Below are 19,858 nucleotides of genomic sequence, written 5' to 3' on the forward strand. Positions count from 1 at the left end.
AAATTAAATTCAATAAAATTAAAAGAAAGGTAATCCAAAAGATTATATTAGCAAATTAACAAAATAAATGAAATCTTATCCATCCATCAATCCACTGATCTATCCATCTGTGTGTTTTGAGATATATACATTGTTCTTCAATTTCCTAACTTCTAATTTATGTACATGTAATACTAAATCTACTGCTTAGGGAGTCAGTACTTAAAAGATCTATGATTTTTTCACAGATTTCAGTTATCACAATTTACAGATGAGACAGCTGTGGTTCAGAAAATTTACTCCTTTAGAACCAAATAAGAGAAAAAGAGGGGTCTTTTGGGAGCCTGTCTAGGTCTCAGAAGTGATTTTGAGAACATATTACCCCCAGAAGTCAGAAATTTCAAAGTTTACACTTTAGTGGCACAACTTTTGAGAACCAAGAGTCATTTCTAATTTACTGCCATAGCAGTATTTTTTAGGATTACTGTATACATATACATACCCTTTGACCTCTTAAACCAAAAAGACCCTTCCTTTGGCTACCAATCTCCTATGTGTGTTGTCTCTTCTTATTAGAATATAATCTCCTTGTGGCCTGGTATAGTATAGGATTTAACACACAGTAAACTTTTATTTAGGCTTTTACATTCATCCATTCATTCACACACATGCACATTTAGATGCATAAATGCAAGAATAAGCTAATTCCTGACAAGGAACTTTTTTAAAAAATAATTTTTGAACTCTGTCAACAATAAGAGATATTTAGGGGGAAATACCATGGTTCTATATCGGAATGCTAATGGTTACAGTGACTATCCTATCTCCAATTAGTCATAAATCTGAGTTGAGGACCCAAAGGGATAAGGGATAGAGGGGAAATGGAGATACTAGATAAAATAGTGTTCTGAATCCCAAGTTTAAAGGGCAGGGTATTCTACTGTTAACACACTGCTTCTGAAACAGAAGGAATCTCCTCTTCAGACCAGGGCAATAGGCTTTTAGGGAGAATACCAACCTGAATACCTGGAGAAAGTGTTCTACTCAATCTTCCCTCCCACTGCACAACCAACGCTCTTTCTTTCCCAGATCACTCTGGTTCTATCCTCTAGGGTCAGTGGCTGTAATTTCTAAAAGCCCTTCTCCCTCATCCGTTTTGTTAAGTAGAAGTGGAAAGGTTAGGATCTGTATTACAGATCTCATTAAATTATCTTTCCCTCTAAGAATACTCATTTTTCCAAAATTCCTGCTTTCTGTTGAGGCTCCCAGTTTCTCCTTTTTAGCTTTGATGCATTACTCACCAAAACCTTCTCTCTTCAAAATTACCAAAGATCTCAATTGTCAGATTTTTTCAATCCTTATCCTTCACGACCCCTCTTGCACCATCTGACATTGTTCACCATTCTCTTTTCCTGGATATTTACTTTCTTCTTCCCTTGTTTGTTGAAAATGATGTATAAAAATTCTCACATCTGCACACTTAAATTTGGAAATAAGAGTTTTCTGATCCTTTCAAAAATCTAAAGGAATAGTTTCACTTATTAAGAATATGAGTTTGATTAGTTTAGGAGAACAAATGAATGACATCAGGGAAGATGGGGATTAACGAGCTGAATTCCAACAAAAACTTCTGCATAACTGATGGATGAAATTGTGAAAAAAGCATCAGAATTTAGTTATTAGAGCCATGGATGCATTCTTTTTACTGTATAGTTCTTAACCTTGTTTGTGTCACAGACTTCCTGGGTACAGTCTGATGAATCTTATGAGCCTCTTCTCAAAATGTTTTTAAATACATAAAATTACAAAGGAAATCACACAGTGAAACACAGTTATCAGTATATTTATGTATATATATGTGTACACACACAGACGCACACACGCAAGTTCATGGACCTCAGGTACTGCAATCTAGAAATACATATCCTTGTGAAATATCTTTTCAGGCTATGAGAAACATTAAAACCTAGTATTGATATAAACTGAACTTAGAGACAGTTCTTAGAATTATTTTATCACAAAGTATCAAATTGATAGTTTACAAAATAGTGAAGCATATTCAATCACATTGTTCACTAAATATTGATATTTTTAGTAAAAATAAAAAGGTTTTGTACCATTAATAAAATAATAATTTCAAAATATTTAATCTTTATCTCATTCCTTTTTATAAATTTTGTGCTTTATAAAGGTCATAATTATCAGCACAGTACATCTGTGTAATTATGAATAAGTCAATATACATATATTGAGGTAAATGCTCAAATGTTTTGTTTTTTGCTGATAGGGGTGCTGATGCATTGCAGACCATAACTTTCAGGCTCTAAGTGTGAAGACAGGAAAAAAGACCTTTAAAAGATCCTTTAGCTTGGATGGTATGGAATAATGAGGAAGGAATACCTCATTAGCAGTAAGGAAGAGCTGAGTATGCTAATTTTATATTGCTGAGTTCCCTTTTCCTTTCTGAATTTTCAATTTGCTTAGCCAGGAACCGAAATACACTTGTGAGTGCCACCCTACTTCTTTGCCTGGTAGAAAACTGGTAGTGAAGTAAAAGCATGACTATAACTATGTAACTAAAAAAAAAAAATCCCTGTCTCCTAACAAGTCAACATTCCTTTAGACGAAAAAAGACATCCCTAGATTAAAGTGATGTCCATTGGTGATTCACAATTTAGTGTGAAATATTTTTTCCTACAACATACAATATCTCGAACAATGAAAGGAGAGTTTTGAGTAGGGTAGAGTAAAAGGAAAGACTGATGATTTTGTAGTCAGAGACATTTTATGGCAGGATAAACTTAGGTAGAGTAGAATAGCTTCTGCATAGGAGCCAGAGGCATATTTCATAATTTTTTCCTGTGGTCTTAACATTAATACTACCAATAGGAGGATTGAGAATGATCTCTAGGGGCATGAAGACCTCATAGGTTGCACATACCTAGCTACACATATAGCAAACTGAGGATGATTCTGGTTTACGTATCACTATACCATGACATCTGAGGCACAGTAAGGATCGCCTTTTCCCTTTAGGTTAATTGTATTTTTTTTTCCCATGTATTTGGGACAAGTTACTAATAACTGTGGTGAATAATAAACCAGATTGAGTCCCAGCTAATATTTCACATTTCCCTAAAGCTCTTAATGCTAAACTAGTGCCTTCCTTCTGTTAACCATATCCAATTTGTTCTATCTGCATCTTATTTGTACACAGCTTGTTATTGCATGTTATTAGATCCATTAAGACTGTCAGCTCTGTAAGATTAGGAACTATATTTTGCCTTTCTTTGTGTGTCCCCAAAGGCTTGGAACATAGCAGGCACTTAATAAATGCTTGTTGATTTGATTTAATCCTTTTAAGTACCTTCCTCCACTTCAGTCAAATGATTTGGACTGAAATTTCCTGGATACTATTTGATTCAAGTTTTATAAGTACCCAATAAAAAGAGTTATGAAATACATACATATGGATAAAGAATAGCTCACATATATGGGCAGCTGGTATAGTACAGTGCTGGGTCTGTCATGTCAGCCAATCTGGTAAGTGTGAGGTGATATCTCAAGAGTTTTTTTAGTTTAATTCTTTTTTTTAAGAATTTAAAATTTTAATTCTTTAATTATTAGTGATTTAGAGGATTTTTTTTAATGTGACTTATTGATAACTTTAATTTCTTCTTCTAAAAATTGCCTGTTCATATCTTTTGGCCATTTATCAATTGGGGAATGGCTCTGATTTTTATAAATTTGGTTCAGTTCCCTACATCGTTGAGAAGACCTTATCATTTACCTTTATATACTGTGTACCTAATTTATTCCATTGATCAACCACTCTGTTTTTTTAGCGGGTAGCAGGTTGTTTCAATGGTTATTGCTTTGTAATATAGTTTAAAATACAGAACTGTTAGGCTGCCTTCCTTCCTTCGCTGTTCTTTACTGATTCTGTTGATATACTTGACCTTTTGTTTTCCAGATGAATTTTATTATTATTTTTTCTAGTTCTATAAAATAATTCTTTGGTAGGTTGATTGGCATGGCACTGAATAAGTAAATTAATTTAGGTAAAATTTTCTCTTTTATTATTGGATGAGTCTACTCACAAACAATTAATATTTCTTTATTTCCATGAAAATTGTTTTCTTCATATAGTTCATGGCTATGTCTTAGGAGGCACACTTCCAAGTATTTTATGGTGTCTGCAGTTGTTTTAAATGGAATTTTACTTTTTATCTCTTCCTGCTGGGTTTTGCTGGTAACATATAGAAATGTTGATGATTCATGAGGGCTTATTTTATATCCTTCAATTCTGTTAAAGTTCAACTAATTTTTCAGTTGATCCTCTAGGATTTTCTAAGTCTACCATCACTGTTGTTCAGTCGCTTCAGTTGTGTCTGACTTTTCATTACCCATTTGGAGTTTTCTTGGCAAAGATACCAGACAGGTTTGCCATTTCCTTCTCCAGTTCATTTTACAGATAAAGAAACTGAGGCAAACAGGGTTAAGTGATTTGCCTAGGGTCACACATCTAATGTCTGAGGCTGAATTTGAGTTCAGGTTTTAACTCCAAGCTTGGCTCTCCATCCACCATGCCATCTTATCTGCCCTGTCTACCATCAAATAACATGCAAAAAGTGTTAGTTTTGTTTCCTCATTACCTTTTCTTATTTCTTCAATTTCTTTTTCTTGTCTTAATGTTATAGGTAGTAATTTCTAGTGCACTACTGAATAATGATGGTGATAATATTCATGAGCTTCTTAAACCTTTAAAGTTCCTTGGCCACAGTAGTTTGCTGGTACTTTTAAAAACATTTTAACATTCACAAATCAATGTATATATACAGAGGAATTTTTACAGTAATCATTATTAACAAATGAGCCCACAAGATTCTCAAGACTAAATTTTTCAGGGGTGATAAAAAAGCTCTGCTATTTGGACACTCTAGAACAGAAGGATCAAAAATAAGGCCCCCAACACTTGCAAGTGGAGCCTGAGCCAAATTAAAATATAATTGTGAATATTTAACAAAATAAATAAAAATACAATAAAACACATACAATATTACATTTAAAAACTAAGTCAATATGTGGCTTGCAGGGCTCTTTTGAATGGATTGGTGACCCTGTTTCTATTTGAGTTTAATACTGCTGCTCTAAAACACATTATAACCATATGCCTATAAATGCATATGTATATGTGTACACATATTGTCTTCTCTTGTGCTTTTTTAATGCTTCCTTTGTTTCAATATCTACTTTAAGAAATCCTACGATAATGCCTCCTTCTGCTTATAGTTAACATAATGGTATCAGAAGTCAAGTCTGAACTACCAACATAACTAACATATTTTTGTCTGAAAAAAGAAAATGTAACTAACTCTCAATTACTCAGAGGTTAAACAACTCAATTCAACAAACATTTAAATGAATACTACATACAAGGAACTATCCTATGTACTCAGGATACAAACATGAGATTCCACTTTAGGACTATTCAAACCATTTACTCTTTTTCTTCCTAAATCTCATTTTTGGGTGCATTAAAAAACTAAACAGCAAACTATTTATTAATCTTATACCAAAGGGAAGACAAGAGAAATAAAAAGAGATAAAGTCAAAATTTTTTTTCTCCACATAAAGTTTCAATGAAGGAAGAATTTGAAACTAAGGTTTCAAATAAGGTTTGGGGGATATGAATGAATTTCAGTGTGATCTATGCTATCCTTGTTCTCCATTGCTATAGATAATTACGAGTTGCTGAAACGTTTTTTTTAATAATTTGAATGTCACAGCAGAATCCCATATAGCTTCAAATGTCATGTATAAAAACTAAATAAAATATACCATGGGATGAATGCATGTGATAGAAAAATGTAGATAAAAAAGATTACTTGTGTATTAAAGACAGGAATTTAATTTTATTCCTTTGCTAGTAATGAAAACCTAGTAAAAATATTCTATCTTTGAATCCCATCTAATCATTTCTCTAACATGCAGACAGAATGTATTAACCAAATAGTAATTAAAATGTATGAAAGGAAATGATTTTCAAGTTATCTACTTGGATAATATATAATGCAATGGGACACATTAATATTCTGTGAGAATGATGCTGCAGTATACTTTTTTTTTGCGTGAGATGTTAAGTAATAAAAATATAGGTTAAGGTTATAATTTCTAGTAGGCTAAATTTATAAGCTAAGATTAATTTAGGTTACACTTTTTAAAAATAGTTTAATTCATGGTTCTATCACTCCTTCAACTGAATTAACTCTTTAGCTTTTTTTAAAACATGATTTGAAGGAGAATCCATAAATGTTTAATTTGTCCAATTTGACACAGAATTTCTTTGGTTAATTAAGTGATAAGAGACCAAATGGCAAAATGTAATTCTTACTGCAATAATTCACTCTTGCTTTGCTGATGAGTGGGGTATATCAAATTATTAATAGCCAGAGCAAAGAAAAGGTACATAAGTTGTTTTGTGGCTAAACCTTTCGACTTTGTACACCTCCTCAAAAAAGAAAAAAAGAGACTTTGTGAGATGGTTACTATATAAAGCCAAAAAATCTATACTGTTTATCAATGAGTATCAGGCAGGATTGGTAGTACCTTTTCCCAAACAGAAATTTTCTATCAATTCTTCTAGTTAACCATAATTATTAGTATCTATGAATACAGAGTATTTATAGGTGGGAATTCACATGAATAAAGCACTACATAAGTAGCTATATGTAACTATTTTTTATCCATGTGTGAATTACCTCTATTTTTTTTTCAAATTGGAAAGTCATTTTTCTATAGGGAATAAGGTGGATGATATAGAAGGAAGAATATGGAAGATGAGTAGACATTAAATAACAAAATTATTTTTAATAAATTTTTAATAATTTTTAATAAAAAGTACTTGCTGTTTAGGCATGCTATGAAACAATGAACTGGATTTTATTTTGTATGTTAGCTACAAGAGGTACTTATAAAAAAGATCACCGTTTTTAGAGACACACATATATACCTATATGTATATTTATGTATATGTAAATATGATGCCTAACTGAGCAAAATTACTTAATATTGTTAAGTTCACACTAATTTTATGAAAAGTATAACTTACAGTATTATGTTTAGTACATTCTTATCAGAAAATGAAAGTTCACAAATTTGGTTATATCTGATGGTAACTTCTCTAAAGATACAGCATTTTAGGTATCTCTGTGACATGGATGGTATGCTGCACCACTATGGGAGTGATAATGCACGTTCATATATTCAAAAGCTAGGAGCATTAAAATGAACACTTAATGCCCAATTATCATAATCTAAATTTAGAACAGATCAAGTTTGATCAAGTTGGTCATGACCTCATGCAAATCAAATGGTGAAACTGGATATGTTTATCCCTCCTTAAAAAAAGTAATCTCAATACTTTTGTGTGATATTTACTGACCTTTTTACATAATTCCTTGAGGGACCTTGATTAGGCAAAAATTCTGGCAGAATACATTACCAAATGGAAATTAAATGTTAATTAAATGCAAAACCCAATACATAACTGATGAATGTGAACAAAATTCAAGTTCAGTGAGATATGAACATTATTTTGGAAAAAGCATGTCTAAAATAAAAATTTATAATTTAAAGTCCATTCCTTTTCAATGAAAAATGATAGTTTCAACATTATTTTCTTATATATCAAAGAAATATTTTCCACCTCACTTTGAAAATGTCAGAGATGACTAACATAAGGCATTAACTAACTTGCAAGTCATAAATGAATTTTAAAGTCTAAAAATCATCCTGAATTATAATACTTTATCTTTCAAAGCATTTTCATATATATATATATATATATATATATATATATATACACACATGTATACACATATATATACACACACACACACATGTAGGCATACATACACACACACACACATATATATGTATATATAAACTTCGTTTCCTCCCCATAACAAGCTTGTAAGATAGCTTGGGCCAGCATTATTATTATTCCTAATATGCAAATAATAAAACAAGCAGAAAAACTACTAGCTTAAAGTCAGGCTGTTAATTAGAGACAGTTAAATATCCTGACATTCTAATATGGTTCTGTTTTTATGAGATTTTTGTCAATGATTTGGTGTTGAGGAAGTGAGGGAGAGTTCATATTTCCTGGATAGATTCTAGACTAAAGATAATGACTGAAAAATAGCTTTTAACAGAACTTGAAAACAAAATTACAAATCAGTAATCTTGTGATTTAACTGAAAATGTTCAATTATCAGATAAATAAATCTACTAACCACCCCCTTCTTTTTCCATTAAAAGGAGAAAATTCTGCTATTATATTAGTCAAAGTGGTGTGACTTATTCTTTTTTCCTATTTCCTCAATTCCTATTTAGTGGTCCCAATTTGCAAGCTGCCCCAAGAAGTTTAGCTTGAATTTTTCCAATAATTTGTTCAATCCTATATTTTCTCTTTTATCTTTCTGTTAGGTTTGTTCAACTCTGAGACAGGAATAGCTAAGCCTTCTACCATTAATGTGTCACTATTTATACTTAATATATTAATGGTATTTTAATATTTTAAAGAAAAACTATCACTAACAGAAAATTTCTCATAAAACAGTTTCAGAGTGGTAGTGTGGGTTTTGTTTTCTTATTCAGTGTCACTTTCATGTTATTATATTGCTCAATATATCCACATTTAAAGTTATGTATGGGAGTCATTTCATTTGTTTTTCTAGTAGTTTTTTGTTTCCCTGTCCTCTTTTAAGCCAGTTTTTGGTTTTGCTTAATCTACTTTGATGTGATTCTATTTCTGCAGGCTCCCTTCCCTCTAACATTAACTGAATTTCAAAGACACATAAATATACTTAATATATGACAAATATTTAGTGTGAAGGTATGTTTATTTTTACCTATTTTCCTCTCAAATTTCTCTGATCCCTCTTTACTCTGAAAAAATACATATTTAATGACTGAATCTATCAATATATTTTAAGCAATATTTTTTTATTTTTAAAAAAATTTATTTTTTTAATATAAAATTTATTTTTTTCAGTTCTTACCATTCACTTTCACAAGAATCTGAATTCAAAATTTTCTCCCCATCTCTCCCTACCCCCCTACCCCAGGAGAGCATGCACCCCAACCACCCCTTCCTCCAGTCTGCCCTCCCTTCTTCCATCCCCTTTCCCCTCTGTTTTCCTGTAGAGCAGAATAGATTGCTATACTCCACTGTCTGTATAGCTTAATTTCCAGTTGTATGCTAAAACAATTTTTAGCATTCACTCTTAAAAGCTTTGAGTTCCATATTCTCTCCCTCCCTCCCCACCCACCCTCATTAAGAAAACAAGCAATTCAATATACGTCATACATGTGTAACAACGCAAAGCACTTCCATAATATTTATGTTGTGTAAGACTAACCACATTTATCTCTGTCCTATTCTGCCCTTCATTTATTCCATTCTCTCCCTTCACCTATCCTACCACAATAGTGTTTGCTTCTGATTATCCCTTTCCCCAATTTGCTGTCCCCTTCTATTATCTTCCCTCTCCTATCCCCCTCCCCTTTACCTTCCTGCAGGAAAAAATAGATTTCAACTGAAACTGATCCAACTGAATGTGCGTTATTCCCTCCTTAAGCCAAATCCCATGAGAGTAAGGCTCAATTATTTCTTTTCATCTCCCCCCTCTTCCTATCCACTGTAAAAGCTCTTTCTTTCCTCTTTTATGTGAGATGATTTGCTACATTCTACATCTCTTTCTCTTATTCCTAGTACATTCCATTCAACAGTAAATTTTATTTTTTTAGGTATTCTCCCTTCACATTCAGCTCACCCTGTGCCTTCTATGTGTGTGTATGTATGTATACACACACATCCATGTACATATACATACCTACACATATGTAACATGCACATACATATATATCTATACCCACCTACATATATATAAGTATATGTGTACATACATGTACATATATTCCCTCTAATTAACCTAACACTGAAAAAGGTCTCATGAGTTACAAATAACATCTTTCCATGTAGGAATGTAAGCAGTTCAACTTCAATGAGTTCCTTAACACTTCTCTTTCCTGTATACCTTTCCATGTTTCTCTTGATTCTTCTATTTGAAAGTCAAATTTTGTATTTAGCTCTGATCTTTTCAATAAGAATGCTTGGAAGTGCTCTATTTCAATGAAATTCCATTTTTTCCCCTAAAGTATTATACTCAGTTTTGCTGAATAGGTGATTCTTGGTTTTAATTCTCTTTCTGACCTCTGGAATATTATATTCCAAGTCCTTCAATCCCTTAGTGTAGAAGCAGCTAAATCCTGTATAATAACTGATTGTATTTCCACAATACTTGAACTGTTTCTTCCTGGCTGCTTGTAATATTTTCTCCTTGACCTGGGAACTCTGGAATTTGGCTACAATATTCCTAGAAGTTTTCCTTTTGGGATCTCTTTCAGGAGGTGATTGGTGAATTCTTTCCATTTCTATTTTACCCTCTGGTTCTAGAATATCAGGGCAGCTTTCCTTGATAATTTCTTGGAAGATGATGTTTAGGCTCTTTTTTTGATCATGGTTTTCGGGTAGACCAATAATTTTTAAATTTTCTCTCTTGGATCTATTTTCCAGGTCAGTTATGTTTCCAATGAGATACTTCACATTGTCTTCTATTTTTTCATTGTTTTGTTTTGTAATTTCTTTGCTTCTCATAAAGTCATTAGCTTCCATTTGCTCCATTCTAATTTTTAAAGAACTATTTTCTTCAGTGAACTTTTGCACCTCCTTTTCCATTTGCTCCATTCTGTTTTTTAAAGCATTCTACACCTCACTGGCTTTTTGGACCTCTTTTGTCATTCAGGTTAGTCTATTTTTAAAGGTGTTATTTTCTTCAGGATTTTTTTGGGTCTCTTTTAGCAAGCTTTTGACTTACTTTTCATGATTTTCTTGCATCCTTCTCATTTCTCTTGCCAATTTTTCCTCCATCTCTCTTACCTGATTTTTAAAATCCTTTTTGAGCTCTTCCATAGCCTGAGAACATTACATTTTTTTTTTTTTTGGAGATTTTGGATGTAGGAGCCTTGACTTTTACGTCTTCCTCTGATGGTAAGCATTGTTCTTCCTCATCCAAAAGGATGGAAGAAAATACCTTTTCACCAAGAAAATAACCTTCTATAGTCTTATTTTTTTCCCTTTTTGGGGTATTTTCCCAGTCAGTTACTTGACTTTTGAGTCCTTTGTCAAGTAGAGGGTATACTCTAAGGACCTGTAAGTTCTCAGTTTCTCCAAGGTGGCACAATCAAGGGAGAAGAGTTATTCCTCTCCTGGTCTGTGCTCTGGTCTGTGAGCAACCACAAGCACTCTTTTGTGCACTGGAACTGAGAATAGGATTCCCTCTCCAGAGCCTCCACTAGTTCCACCATGCCAGTGTTCCTCCTCACCCCCAGGACCACCACTCAGGACTGAGACCCAGGTCAGCTGCTCAATTCCCCCAGAGTCTGTAGGCAGAGGGTTCCACATATTGATGCTGCTGCTGCAGTGGCTGCTATTGTCCTGGGGTTGGGGTTGAGGCCAGGGCCAGATCAGGCTCCCTTCTCACCCAGGTAAAAGAACTTTCTTACTGACCTTTGAAGCTGTCTTTGGTGTTTGTGGGTTGAGAAATCCAGGAACTGCAGCTACTACCTGTGATTCTGCACCCTGAGGCCTGCTCCAGTTCTGTTTGTGTAGTACAGCACAGCCAAGGTTGGGCTGCACTCTGCTCTGAGCTTGATGCAACAGACCTTTCCTGTCAGCCTTCCAGGCTGTCTTGGGCTGGAAATCTCTTTCATTCTGTCGTCTTGTGGCTTCTGCTGCTCTAGAATTTGTTTAGAGTCATTTTTACAAGTATTTTATGGGCTATGGCAATACAGCTAGAGCAAGTCTGTCCTTCAACTCTGCCATCTTGACTCTGCTCTCCCTAAGCAATATTTTCTATGACCAGATTAGTGTGGAAAATGTTAATCTTGTCTATCCTCTTACCTGCTCTACTTCTTCCATGAAGACATCTCCAGTATCTCCGGTTGAAAAGATCCTTTCCCTTCTCAAATTTTCCCAGTCTACTTTTCTGGTCCTCTTTTTGTCTCCATCATATCTTATCTTGCATCATACCTTACTACTAGAGATGCCATTCTACACTGACTGACAACAAAGCATTACTGAACATGCTTTATGTCCTGCCTTTTAACTATTTTTAAATTCATCTAGTTATACTATTACCTAGCACACACTTCTCCATCTTTTTCAAAAGAATAGCAAGAAATATTTGATCAAATGTTTTGCTAAAATCTTGGCAAACTTCTGGGTGTGGTGATGAATGACTATATACCCTGCTACTGGGGAGTTTGGGCTGTTGGATCTACTGAGTTTGGGAATTCTGAGCTGCTGTAGGGCCAAAGCCCATTAACTGTCAGTATACTAAGTCTGGCACCAGTGTGAGGATCCCCTGAGAAAAGAGGGTCCAAGGTTATTGAGTGGGAGGTATGGGGGGGGCAGCAAATTAGCCCAGGTCAGAAAGAGAACCAATCAAGGCTTCTGTGCTAATAAGTAGTGGGATCATGCCAGGAAGCAGCCATGGTACTTCCACATCAGTAAGATAGGGAGAACCTGTCCCTCCTCTCCCAAAAATGTCCATATAAGAGGTGATGAAAGTTTAGAGTGTTAGCCCATGTTGACTATTGGGACATAATTCCTGACTTCAGCCAATAGCTAAAGAAAATATAGAGCCCATAGACAGTAGGATAGGAGTAATTACATTTACTAACTGCTGGGAAGGAGCTAGCCAAGACACTTGCTGTTTCCCAGCAGTTAGTAAATGTAATTACTCCTATCCTACTGTCTATGGGCTCTGTATTTTCTTTAGCTATTGGCTGAAGTCAGGGATTATGTCCCAATACTCAAGATGGGCTATGTCTAGGACTATCTTTACATATCTGTTTTATTAACAAAAGCTATCGTTTATGCTGAGCTTTGAAATTTGCAAAGTGCTGTAGATATATTATCTCATTTTAACCTATGCCATTACTTATCTCATTTTACTGAGGAAGGAACTGAGACTGCCAGGAGTTAAATGACTTACCCACGGTCATGTGACTAATAAGTATCTGAAGTCAGGTCTTCCTAAAACTAAGTTCATTTGTTTACCCAGCAGTCTTTAAGGGAATTGGCCAGGAAGGCAATCCTTAAATTTAGGAATCTCTCAAAATATTGTCTATTTCTATCATACTGCTTTTTCTGTTTTTCTCTCTTTATTCTTTTTCACCTTAATATTCTTTTTCATCTTAATCCTTTGCTCTTTCCTACTATCACTGCTATTAGTAGTATAACATGTTTAAGTGGAAAAGAAAATTCCCTTTCTTGATTGTGATTTTTTTTCCTTAGGGTGAGAGGAGATATTTATGACTATTTAAAAATTTTAAAGATTCAATTTCCAATAAGCATATTTTAAAGAGTAAAACCTATCTATCAGAGGATCATAGTTCCTTTTCCACAGTAGCAAATCATCTTTTTTAATATTTCATGTTCTTTTTTAAGTCTATTCAGTATCACAGTTTCATATGATCATTGCAAAATGCTGCACATTTGTGTACATCACAGTCCTCCTGACTAGACTGTAAGCCCCATAAAGGCAGGGAGTGTCTTAATTTTCTCTCTCTCCAAACACAATATTTTGCACAGAACAGTAGTTTAATAGATGGCTTTTGAGTGGTTAAATTAATAACATTCCAAACTCCATAAAAAAAAGGTACTAGGCTGACACAAAATACCAAGCAAAAGTTTTTAAATTATTACTTTATTAAAATTATATGGTTTTCAAAGGCTTTTAAAAAATTTAAAAAAAAACAAAACCCAAACCTACAAGCAGCTTAAATAGGGCCAAGATCAGGAAGGAGACACATCAAAGAATCATACAATTTCAGAAATTGGAAGAAACCCTCACAGATAATTTAATTCAAACCATAAAAGTATAGAGACCATCTCTACAACATCCCCAATAAATGTTCATCCGGACTTTATTTAAGACCTCCAGAGGCAGCCTGTTGTACTTTTAGATAGTCCCAACCGGAAGATTTCTTTACACTAATTCCAAAATCTGCCTCTGTGCAATTCCACTCATTGCTCCTACTTCTGTCCCGGGGAGTCAAATATTAGTCAGATCTGTGCCAGGCTCTGTTCTAATGGTTGGGGATTCAACAGCAAAAACAATCCCTGTTTTCAAGGAACTCACTTTCTAATGAATCTAATGTTTTTCTTCCACATGACAGCTATTATGTTCTGCATAAGTTTTCTCTTTTTCAGGATAAGTAATTCCTATTCTTTAATGAATCCCAGGATGTCTTGTTATTCAGTCATTTACCATTCTATTTGTCTTTGAATGGATGCTTTTTGATTTATCAACATCCTTGCTAAAACAGGGCACTCAAAAGAAAACAAAATGTGGTTTGAGCAGGAAAAAGTTAAATACAGTAAAATTATTTCCCTATTCCTTCTGAACACTATGCCACTATTAATGCAGCCAGAGACCATATAAGATCTTGATGTTGTGGATTTATTTTTTGGATGATGATATCACACTGAGAATAATACTGGTTTGTAGTAGACTACTGGCTCCAGATTGTTTTCAAATGAAATGCTTCCTAAGGCATGCCTCTAGCACCCTGCATTTGTAAAGGTTTATTTATTTACTTAAACACAAGTGTAAGTTTCAAAGAACAACTGGTAGATAGAGTACCAGGCCTGAAGTTGCCTATCCGAGTTCAAATCTGACCTCAAATACCAACTAGTGTTATGATCCTGGGTAAGTCAGGATTAACCTTGTTTACCTCAGTTTCCTCATCTGTAAAATGAGCTGAAGAAGGAAATGGCAAGCCACTCCAATGTCTCTGCCAAGAAAACCCCAAGTGCTGTCATAAAGAGTTGGACACAACTAAAAAACTGAACCACAACAACAAAGGTTATAAAATCCCCAGTAAATTTTATCCTTATTTTGAGATGCTTAGAAAATTGAAACAAATAATGGAGGCCTTGTGAATAAATGAGTCAGAGTAAGATCTATGAAATTTTTCATTAAAGGGAAAGCATTCTATTTAGAAATACTTAATTCAAAATTTACATACTCTGAAGAAGCAATAGACCTGGAATGGGCAACTAAAGCATTTATATAAACTGTCTACTTATAAACACTTAGTTCATGACTGACATACAAACTGAGATGAGTTGTAGGGAAGTCGAGTCTAGAGACTTAAATGTTTAGGTATAAGGGAAATAGTACTATTAATGTAGCAGACTAGCCTTGGGTACCTCCCATGGAGCTGTTCTTGTATTCTGGTCCTTTGCTTGAAGAGTATAAGCCATATTCAGGGCACATAATTCCTCCTTTCTGGTGATTCCTGTGACTGGGAAGGTTATATCGAAGATGACTAGTGATTAATACAGGAAGATATGCCCACCCTATGGTATATGTAAGACAACAGATACCATCATGGGTTCTTTAAAAGTATCAGAAGGTTGAGCTGGTTAGAAGGGTGTTGGATCTCTTCTCCCAAAGACCCTTGTCCGACCCCTACCTGTTCAGATCCCACTAGGATCTCTCTCCTAGGATGTTGTGTGGGAGACAGATGTGAACACTCATAGTCCTTCAATTAGAGGGAGTCACCAACTATAATCCTGCTGGTAAGATGAATGAGGACCCTAGGGACCACCATGCCCTTTGTAATACAGGAGTTTAATTCCTGTAGATGGTTGATTCCCCTAAGAGAACGTAAGCTCTTTGAGATAAGTTACTCTCTCTCTTTTCTATTTGTCTGACCAGATTTTAGATCACAGCAAGCATTTAAATGCAAATTCCATATAAGAGCTGAGGAGGAAATAGCTTCACCTCCTCTCAAATGCATTTGGTGCTTTCTTTCCCTGGGATTTACAGCAAGGAGAGAGGAGGAGCTCCCCTCCCCCTACCCAGGAAATAGTACAACCCCTGGCTACCAAAACAATCCTTAATAAGTTTCTGTGTCATCTAGAAAGGTTCCTGTTCTTCAACTGGTGGCCAGGGCCCATGTGCAGTTTCATGGAAGTGCCCCAGTTCTCTTCCACCATGCAATTAAAAAATGTCAGGAACATTACAGATAAATAAACTTTTGTGGGCTGGTCTGCTAAGTTATCCAACATTTGGAACATTGTTGGAAATAGCTAACTTAGAAAAGAAACTTTGGGAAACAGCTTATTCCTAGGCTGGAGAACTATCTTATAAAAAATAATCTGTATATTTGAGAAGATTACTTTAGAGAGTATAGCTTAACTGTAGGCAGTGAAACTAAGAGGAAAAGCAGGCAGGCCCGGGTTTAAAAGTACAAGATATGCAAGATCTACCAGAGAAGAATGGAAGGGTGTGGGGAAGAGGAGGGAGATAATTCCCCAAGGCTATACTGTGAGTCACTATTAGGAGTTTTCCCTGGGGGGTAAGAAGTGACTAAGAGCAAGAGTTGGAATATACAATAGGGCATTTGCAAGTTACCAGTTTATAACGAGGATTACAGAATCCTAGGAGTTAGAAAGCATCTCAGAGATCACCTAGTCCGACAAATACCCAACTAAAGACTTTCATCCTAGAAAAGTAGTCTTCTAACTCTATTTAAACACTTCTGGTGACAAGAAACTCACATTAAGTACCTATTCCCTTCCATTCTTGAAGTTTTAATTCAGAGAATTGTTGATCTGGAGCCAGGACCTCAGAAATTGTATCTAGTCTGAACTCATCATTATGCAGATGAGGAAAAGGAGGCTTAGAGGAGTTAAATGATTTGTCTATGATCATATAGCTATTCTCAGGAGTGGAATTTGAATGTAGGTCTTCCTGACTTCAAGCTAACATTATATCCACTGCTGCCTCTCTGAATTGAAAGGGAATTTTTTCTTGAGTAGAAGGTTGGTGTTTTATACTTCTACAAGCCCCTGGGTTCTAGTTTTTTCCTTTGTAAGAGGTGAATTGAACTTATGTTTCCACAGAAAATATGTAATATCTATAAAACCAGTGATTATCATTTAATATCATTTTTGGACCTTAATATAGGCCAGAGTCTGAACTAATCAACCAGAACAAGAGCCTGGACCTAACAGCTTCTTTGTTCTCTGAGTAAACTCAGAGAACTCCCTCTTCTATGTCAATAAGGCCAGATGGAGCTGACTTAAGAGCATTCTTTATGAGACCCTTAACCTAGGACACTATCTTTAATAATGGGACTTGTTCTTAATATTTTATGGACACACACAATGTTATAGCATGTTAATGGTAAAGAAAACACAGATATCCTGGGTCATAATTTCAATCGACACTTCTTCATCTCTCTTATCTTATTGTACTTACCACCTGTTCAATTAAGATATCACTTAGCCTGTTTGCCTCTTTAACCAAACTTTCAGGTCAACACCAGAAAGACTGTACATCAATTAAGGAATTCCTTTAAAAGAATTTATATCATGTCATTCTATAAAGAAAATGAGGAATGTGGCCCATGTTGGGGTGGGGTGAACCCTGCAGTACTGGCCAATGGAGAGCAAGGCAAGAAATTTGACTTGGGAACAGCATAAAAAGGCTTGCATTGGTCTGAACAAATCTAGCAGTCCATTAGGAACTACCTGTTCATTCAGGGGGAATGAACGTAAAAATTAACAAAAGCTTTCCTGACTTCACAACGAGTATCGTTCTTTGTTTAAAGTGAGTATGTTTCTAACACTTTGAGGGAACAAACAGAATAATTCTAACCTTTTTTCATGAAATAACCTTTTCACTACTTGAAGATACTATCAGAGATCCCTGTAAACCTTTTCTTTTCTATGTTAAACATTCTCACTTCCTTAACAGATCTTTCAATAGAATGGTTTTGAGTTTTTACACACTGTGTTCACACTTAACTCTTCATATAAAATGTGGCAACCTAGATCTGGATCCAATATTTCAAATGTAGTCTGACTAGGGCAGACTTCCATGGGACTATCACTTTCCTTTACTGTGTACACCATACTTTTATCAATGCTGCCTAAAATGCTATTTTCTTTTTTTTGCTGTCATGTCATACCACTGATTCATTCTGAACTTAGTTCATCTATCCATTAGAACTCTTATGCCTTCTTCACAAGGACTAGTTTTCTAGCCACATATCCCCCAAACTGTATTTATGAGTTAGGTTTGGATGGAGGAAAGTGGAACTATTTTCTCTGGGAGAGAAGTGATAAGACCTGTGCTACAGATAGACTTCAACAAGTTATACATGTTGAGAAAAAGTGCACATTAAGCTAATTAGGGGAATTACTTACTAATACTACTCAAAGAAGGTCAACAATTTTTATGTATTATGAACTAATCCATAATGCTATCTTAAATATCCAGACAATGAGATGATCTAACATGCATTCTGGTGGAACTAACCTGTAAAGCTCTCATCATCATCAGATAGAGGCACTTCTCTTTTTAGAAGTAGTTCTAACTCTTCTGTCTCTGCTACATCCACTGGTCGTTCTCCATGTTTGTTGGCTTGAAATGCATTTCCACCATGTCGAAGAAGAAGCTTGACAATCTGCAATGTGAAGCAATTTAAATTCTTTAAATTCTGTCAGTGCAACTGAATTCAACCCTCATTTATTTAGCACCCATTATGGGCAATAGGTGCTAAAGGCAATAAAGTAAGGTATTAGTTCCTGATCTCAAGATAGCTATGACACAGATGAACATTAACTAGTGTCTTCCACTGTTTAAATTTTAGAATCAATACAAAGAGGATTTACAGATGAACTGCAGCTAAAATATTTTTTAAAATTAAACAAATTAGAAGATTCACAACGAATTCAACAATTAAATGCGTTCATGCACTGACCCAGGATTATTAAAGAAAACAGAAAAAAAAAGATCACTAAACTATAGATCATCATCTTATAGAACTAAATTAACAGATTATTAAAAATATTAAATATACATTATATAAATATATTAAAATAACATGTGAAATAGTTGACTTATAGATGACATACATGATCTAACTGCATATGGCTAAAATATCTATCTCAGGGGCAAATTCTTAACATGTCTCTTTAAGCAGAACCAATTATTGCTCCTGAACCATGAACATCGAGCAATTCAGGAAAAAATATTAACTGGAAAGACTCAGGCCTATAATATTTGAATTTGAATAATAGAATTAAAAAGACCTGAGCTCAAATCCAGTCTGACACTAATTAGTGTTAGGGGTCTAAGCTCAGTTTCATGAGGACAGTCTTGGGCAGCTAAAGGTGAGGACTTCTAAACCTCAGAGTTCTCATGAGGCCCCCCAGGGAACAGCTGGGAATTGAGGTGTGAAACATGGGCTATCTCGTGCATTTCCACCTCTTCTCAATGGGAAACTTGCTGGGGAGAGCATCCCACCCTTGAGATTGGCCCGTGGTCTGAGCACACGTGTTGTTGACTAGCTAGCGGCTGAGAGCACGCACAGTATTCACGTGCAAACTATGCAGCGGGAGAGCTTAAGTAGGGACAGGAAAGCCTGAAGGCCCTCTTCTGGATGCGGAGTCCCCTCCAGGGGCTCTTTGCGCTGAGGGGCCCTTGGAGGGAAGAGGGTCCACCCCCCCTCCTCCCCCCAGCTTCCGCTCCCATCCTCTTGCTGTACGATCCTTGCCCCTTGGGAGGAGGATTCCTCTCTCCTGAGGAAGAATTCACCCTGCACATGTAACTAAGACCCTGAATACAGCCTAACCCTTGTTTGACTCTGGAAAGTCTCTTCTCTCAACACGTTATCCAGCTGATCTCCGAAGACCTGGACGACAGGTAAGAAAGGCTTGGGTAGCCCT

General features: G+C 35.3%; 1 protein-coding gene across 5 annotated transcripts in view; it reads right to left on the reverse strand.

The window, feature by feature from the left end:
• ANKRD12 (ankyrin repeat domain 12) overlaps positions 1-19,858 on the reverse strand; it is a 204,654-nt gene that overhangs the window by 30,926 nt on the left and 153,870 nt on the right. For all 5 annotated transcript variants that reach the window (XM_072604248.1, XM_072604244.1, XM_072604249.1 and 2 more), the window contains one exon: positions 18,447-18,594. In XM_072604248.1, the coding sequence (XP_072460349.1) occupies positions 18,447-18,594 (148 nt within the window). The remainder of the gene's footprint in view (positions 1-18,446; positions 18,595-19,858) is intronic.

Source organism: Notamacropus eugenii, chromosome 4 (assembly GCF_028372415.1).
Source record: "Notamacropus eugenii isolate mMacEug1 chromosome 4, mMacEug1.pri_v2, whole genome shotgun sequence".
Lineage (NCBI taxonomy): Eukaryota > Metazoa > Chordata > Mammalia > Diprotodontia > Macropodidae > Notamacropus > Notamacropus eugenii.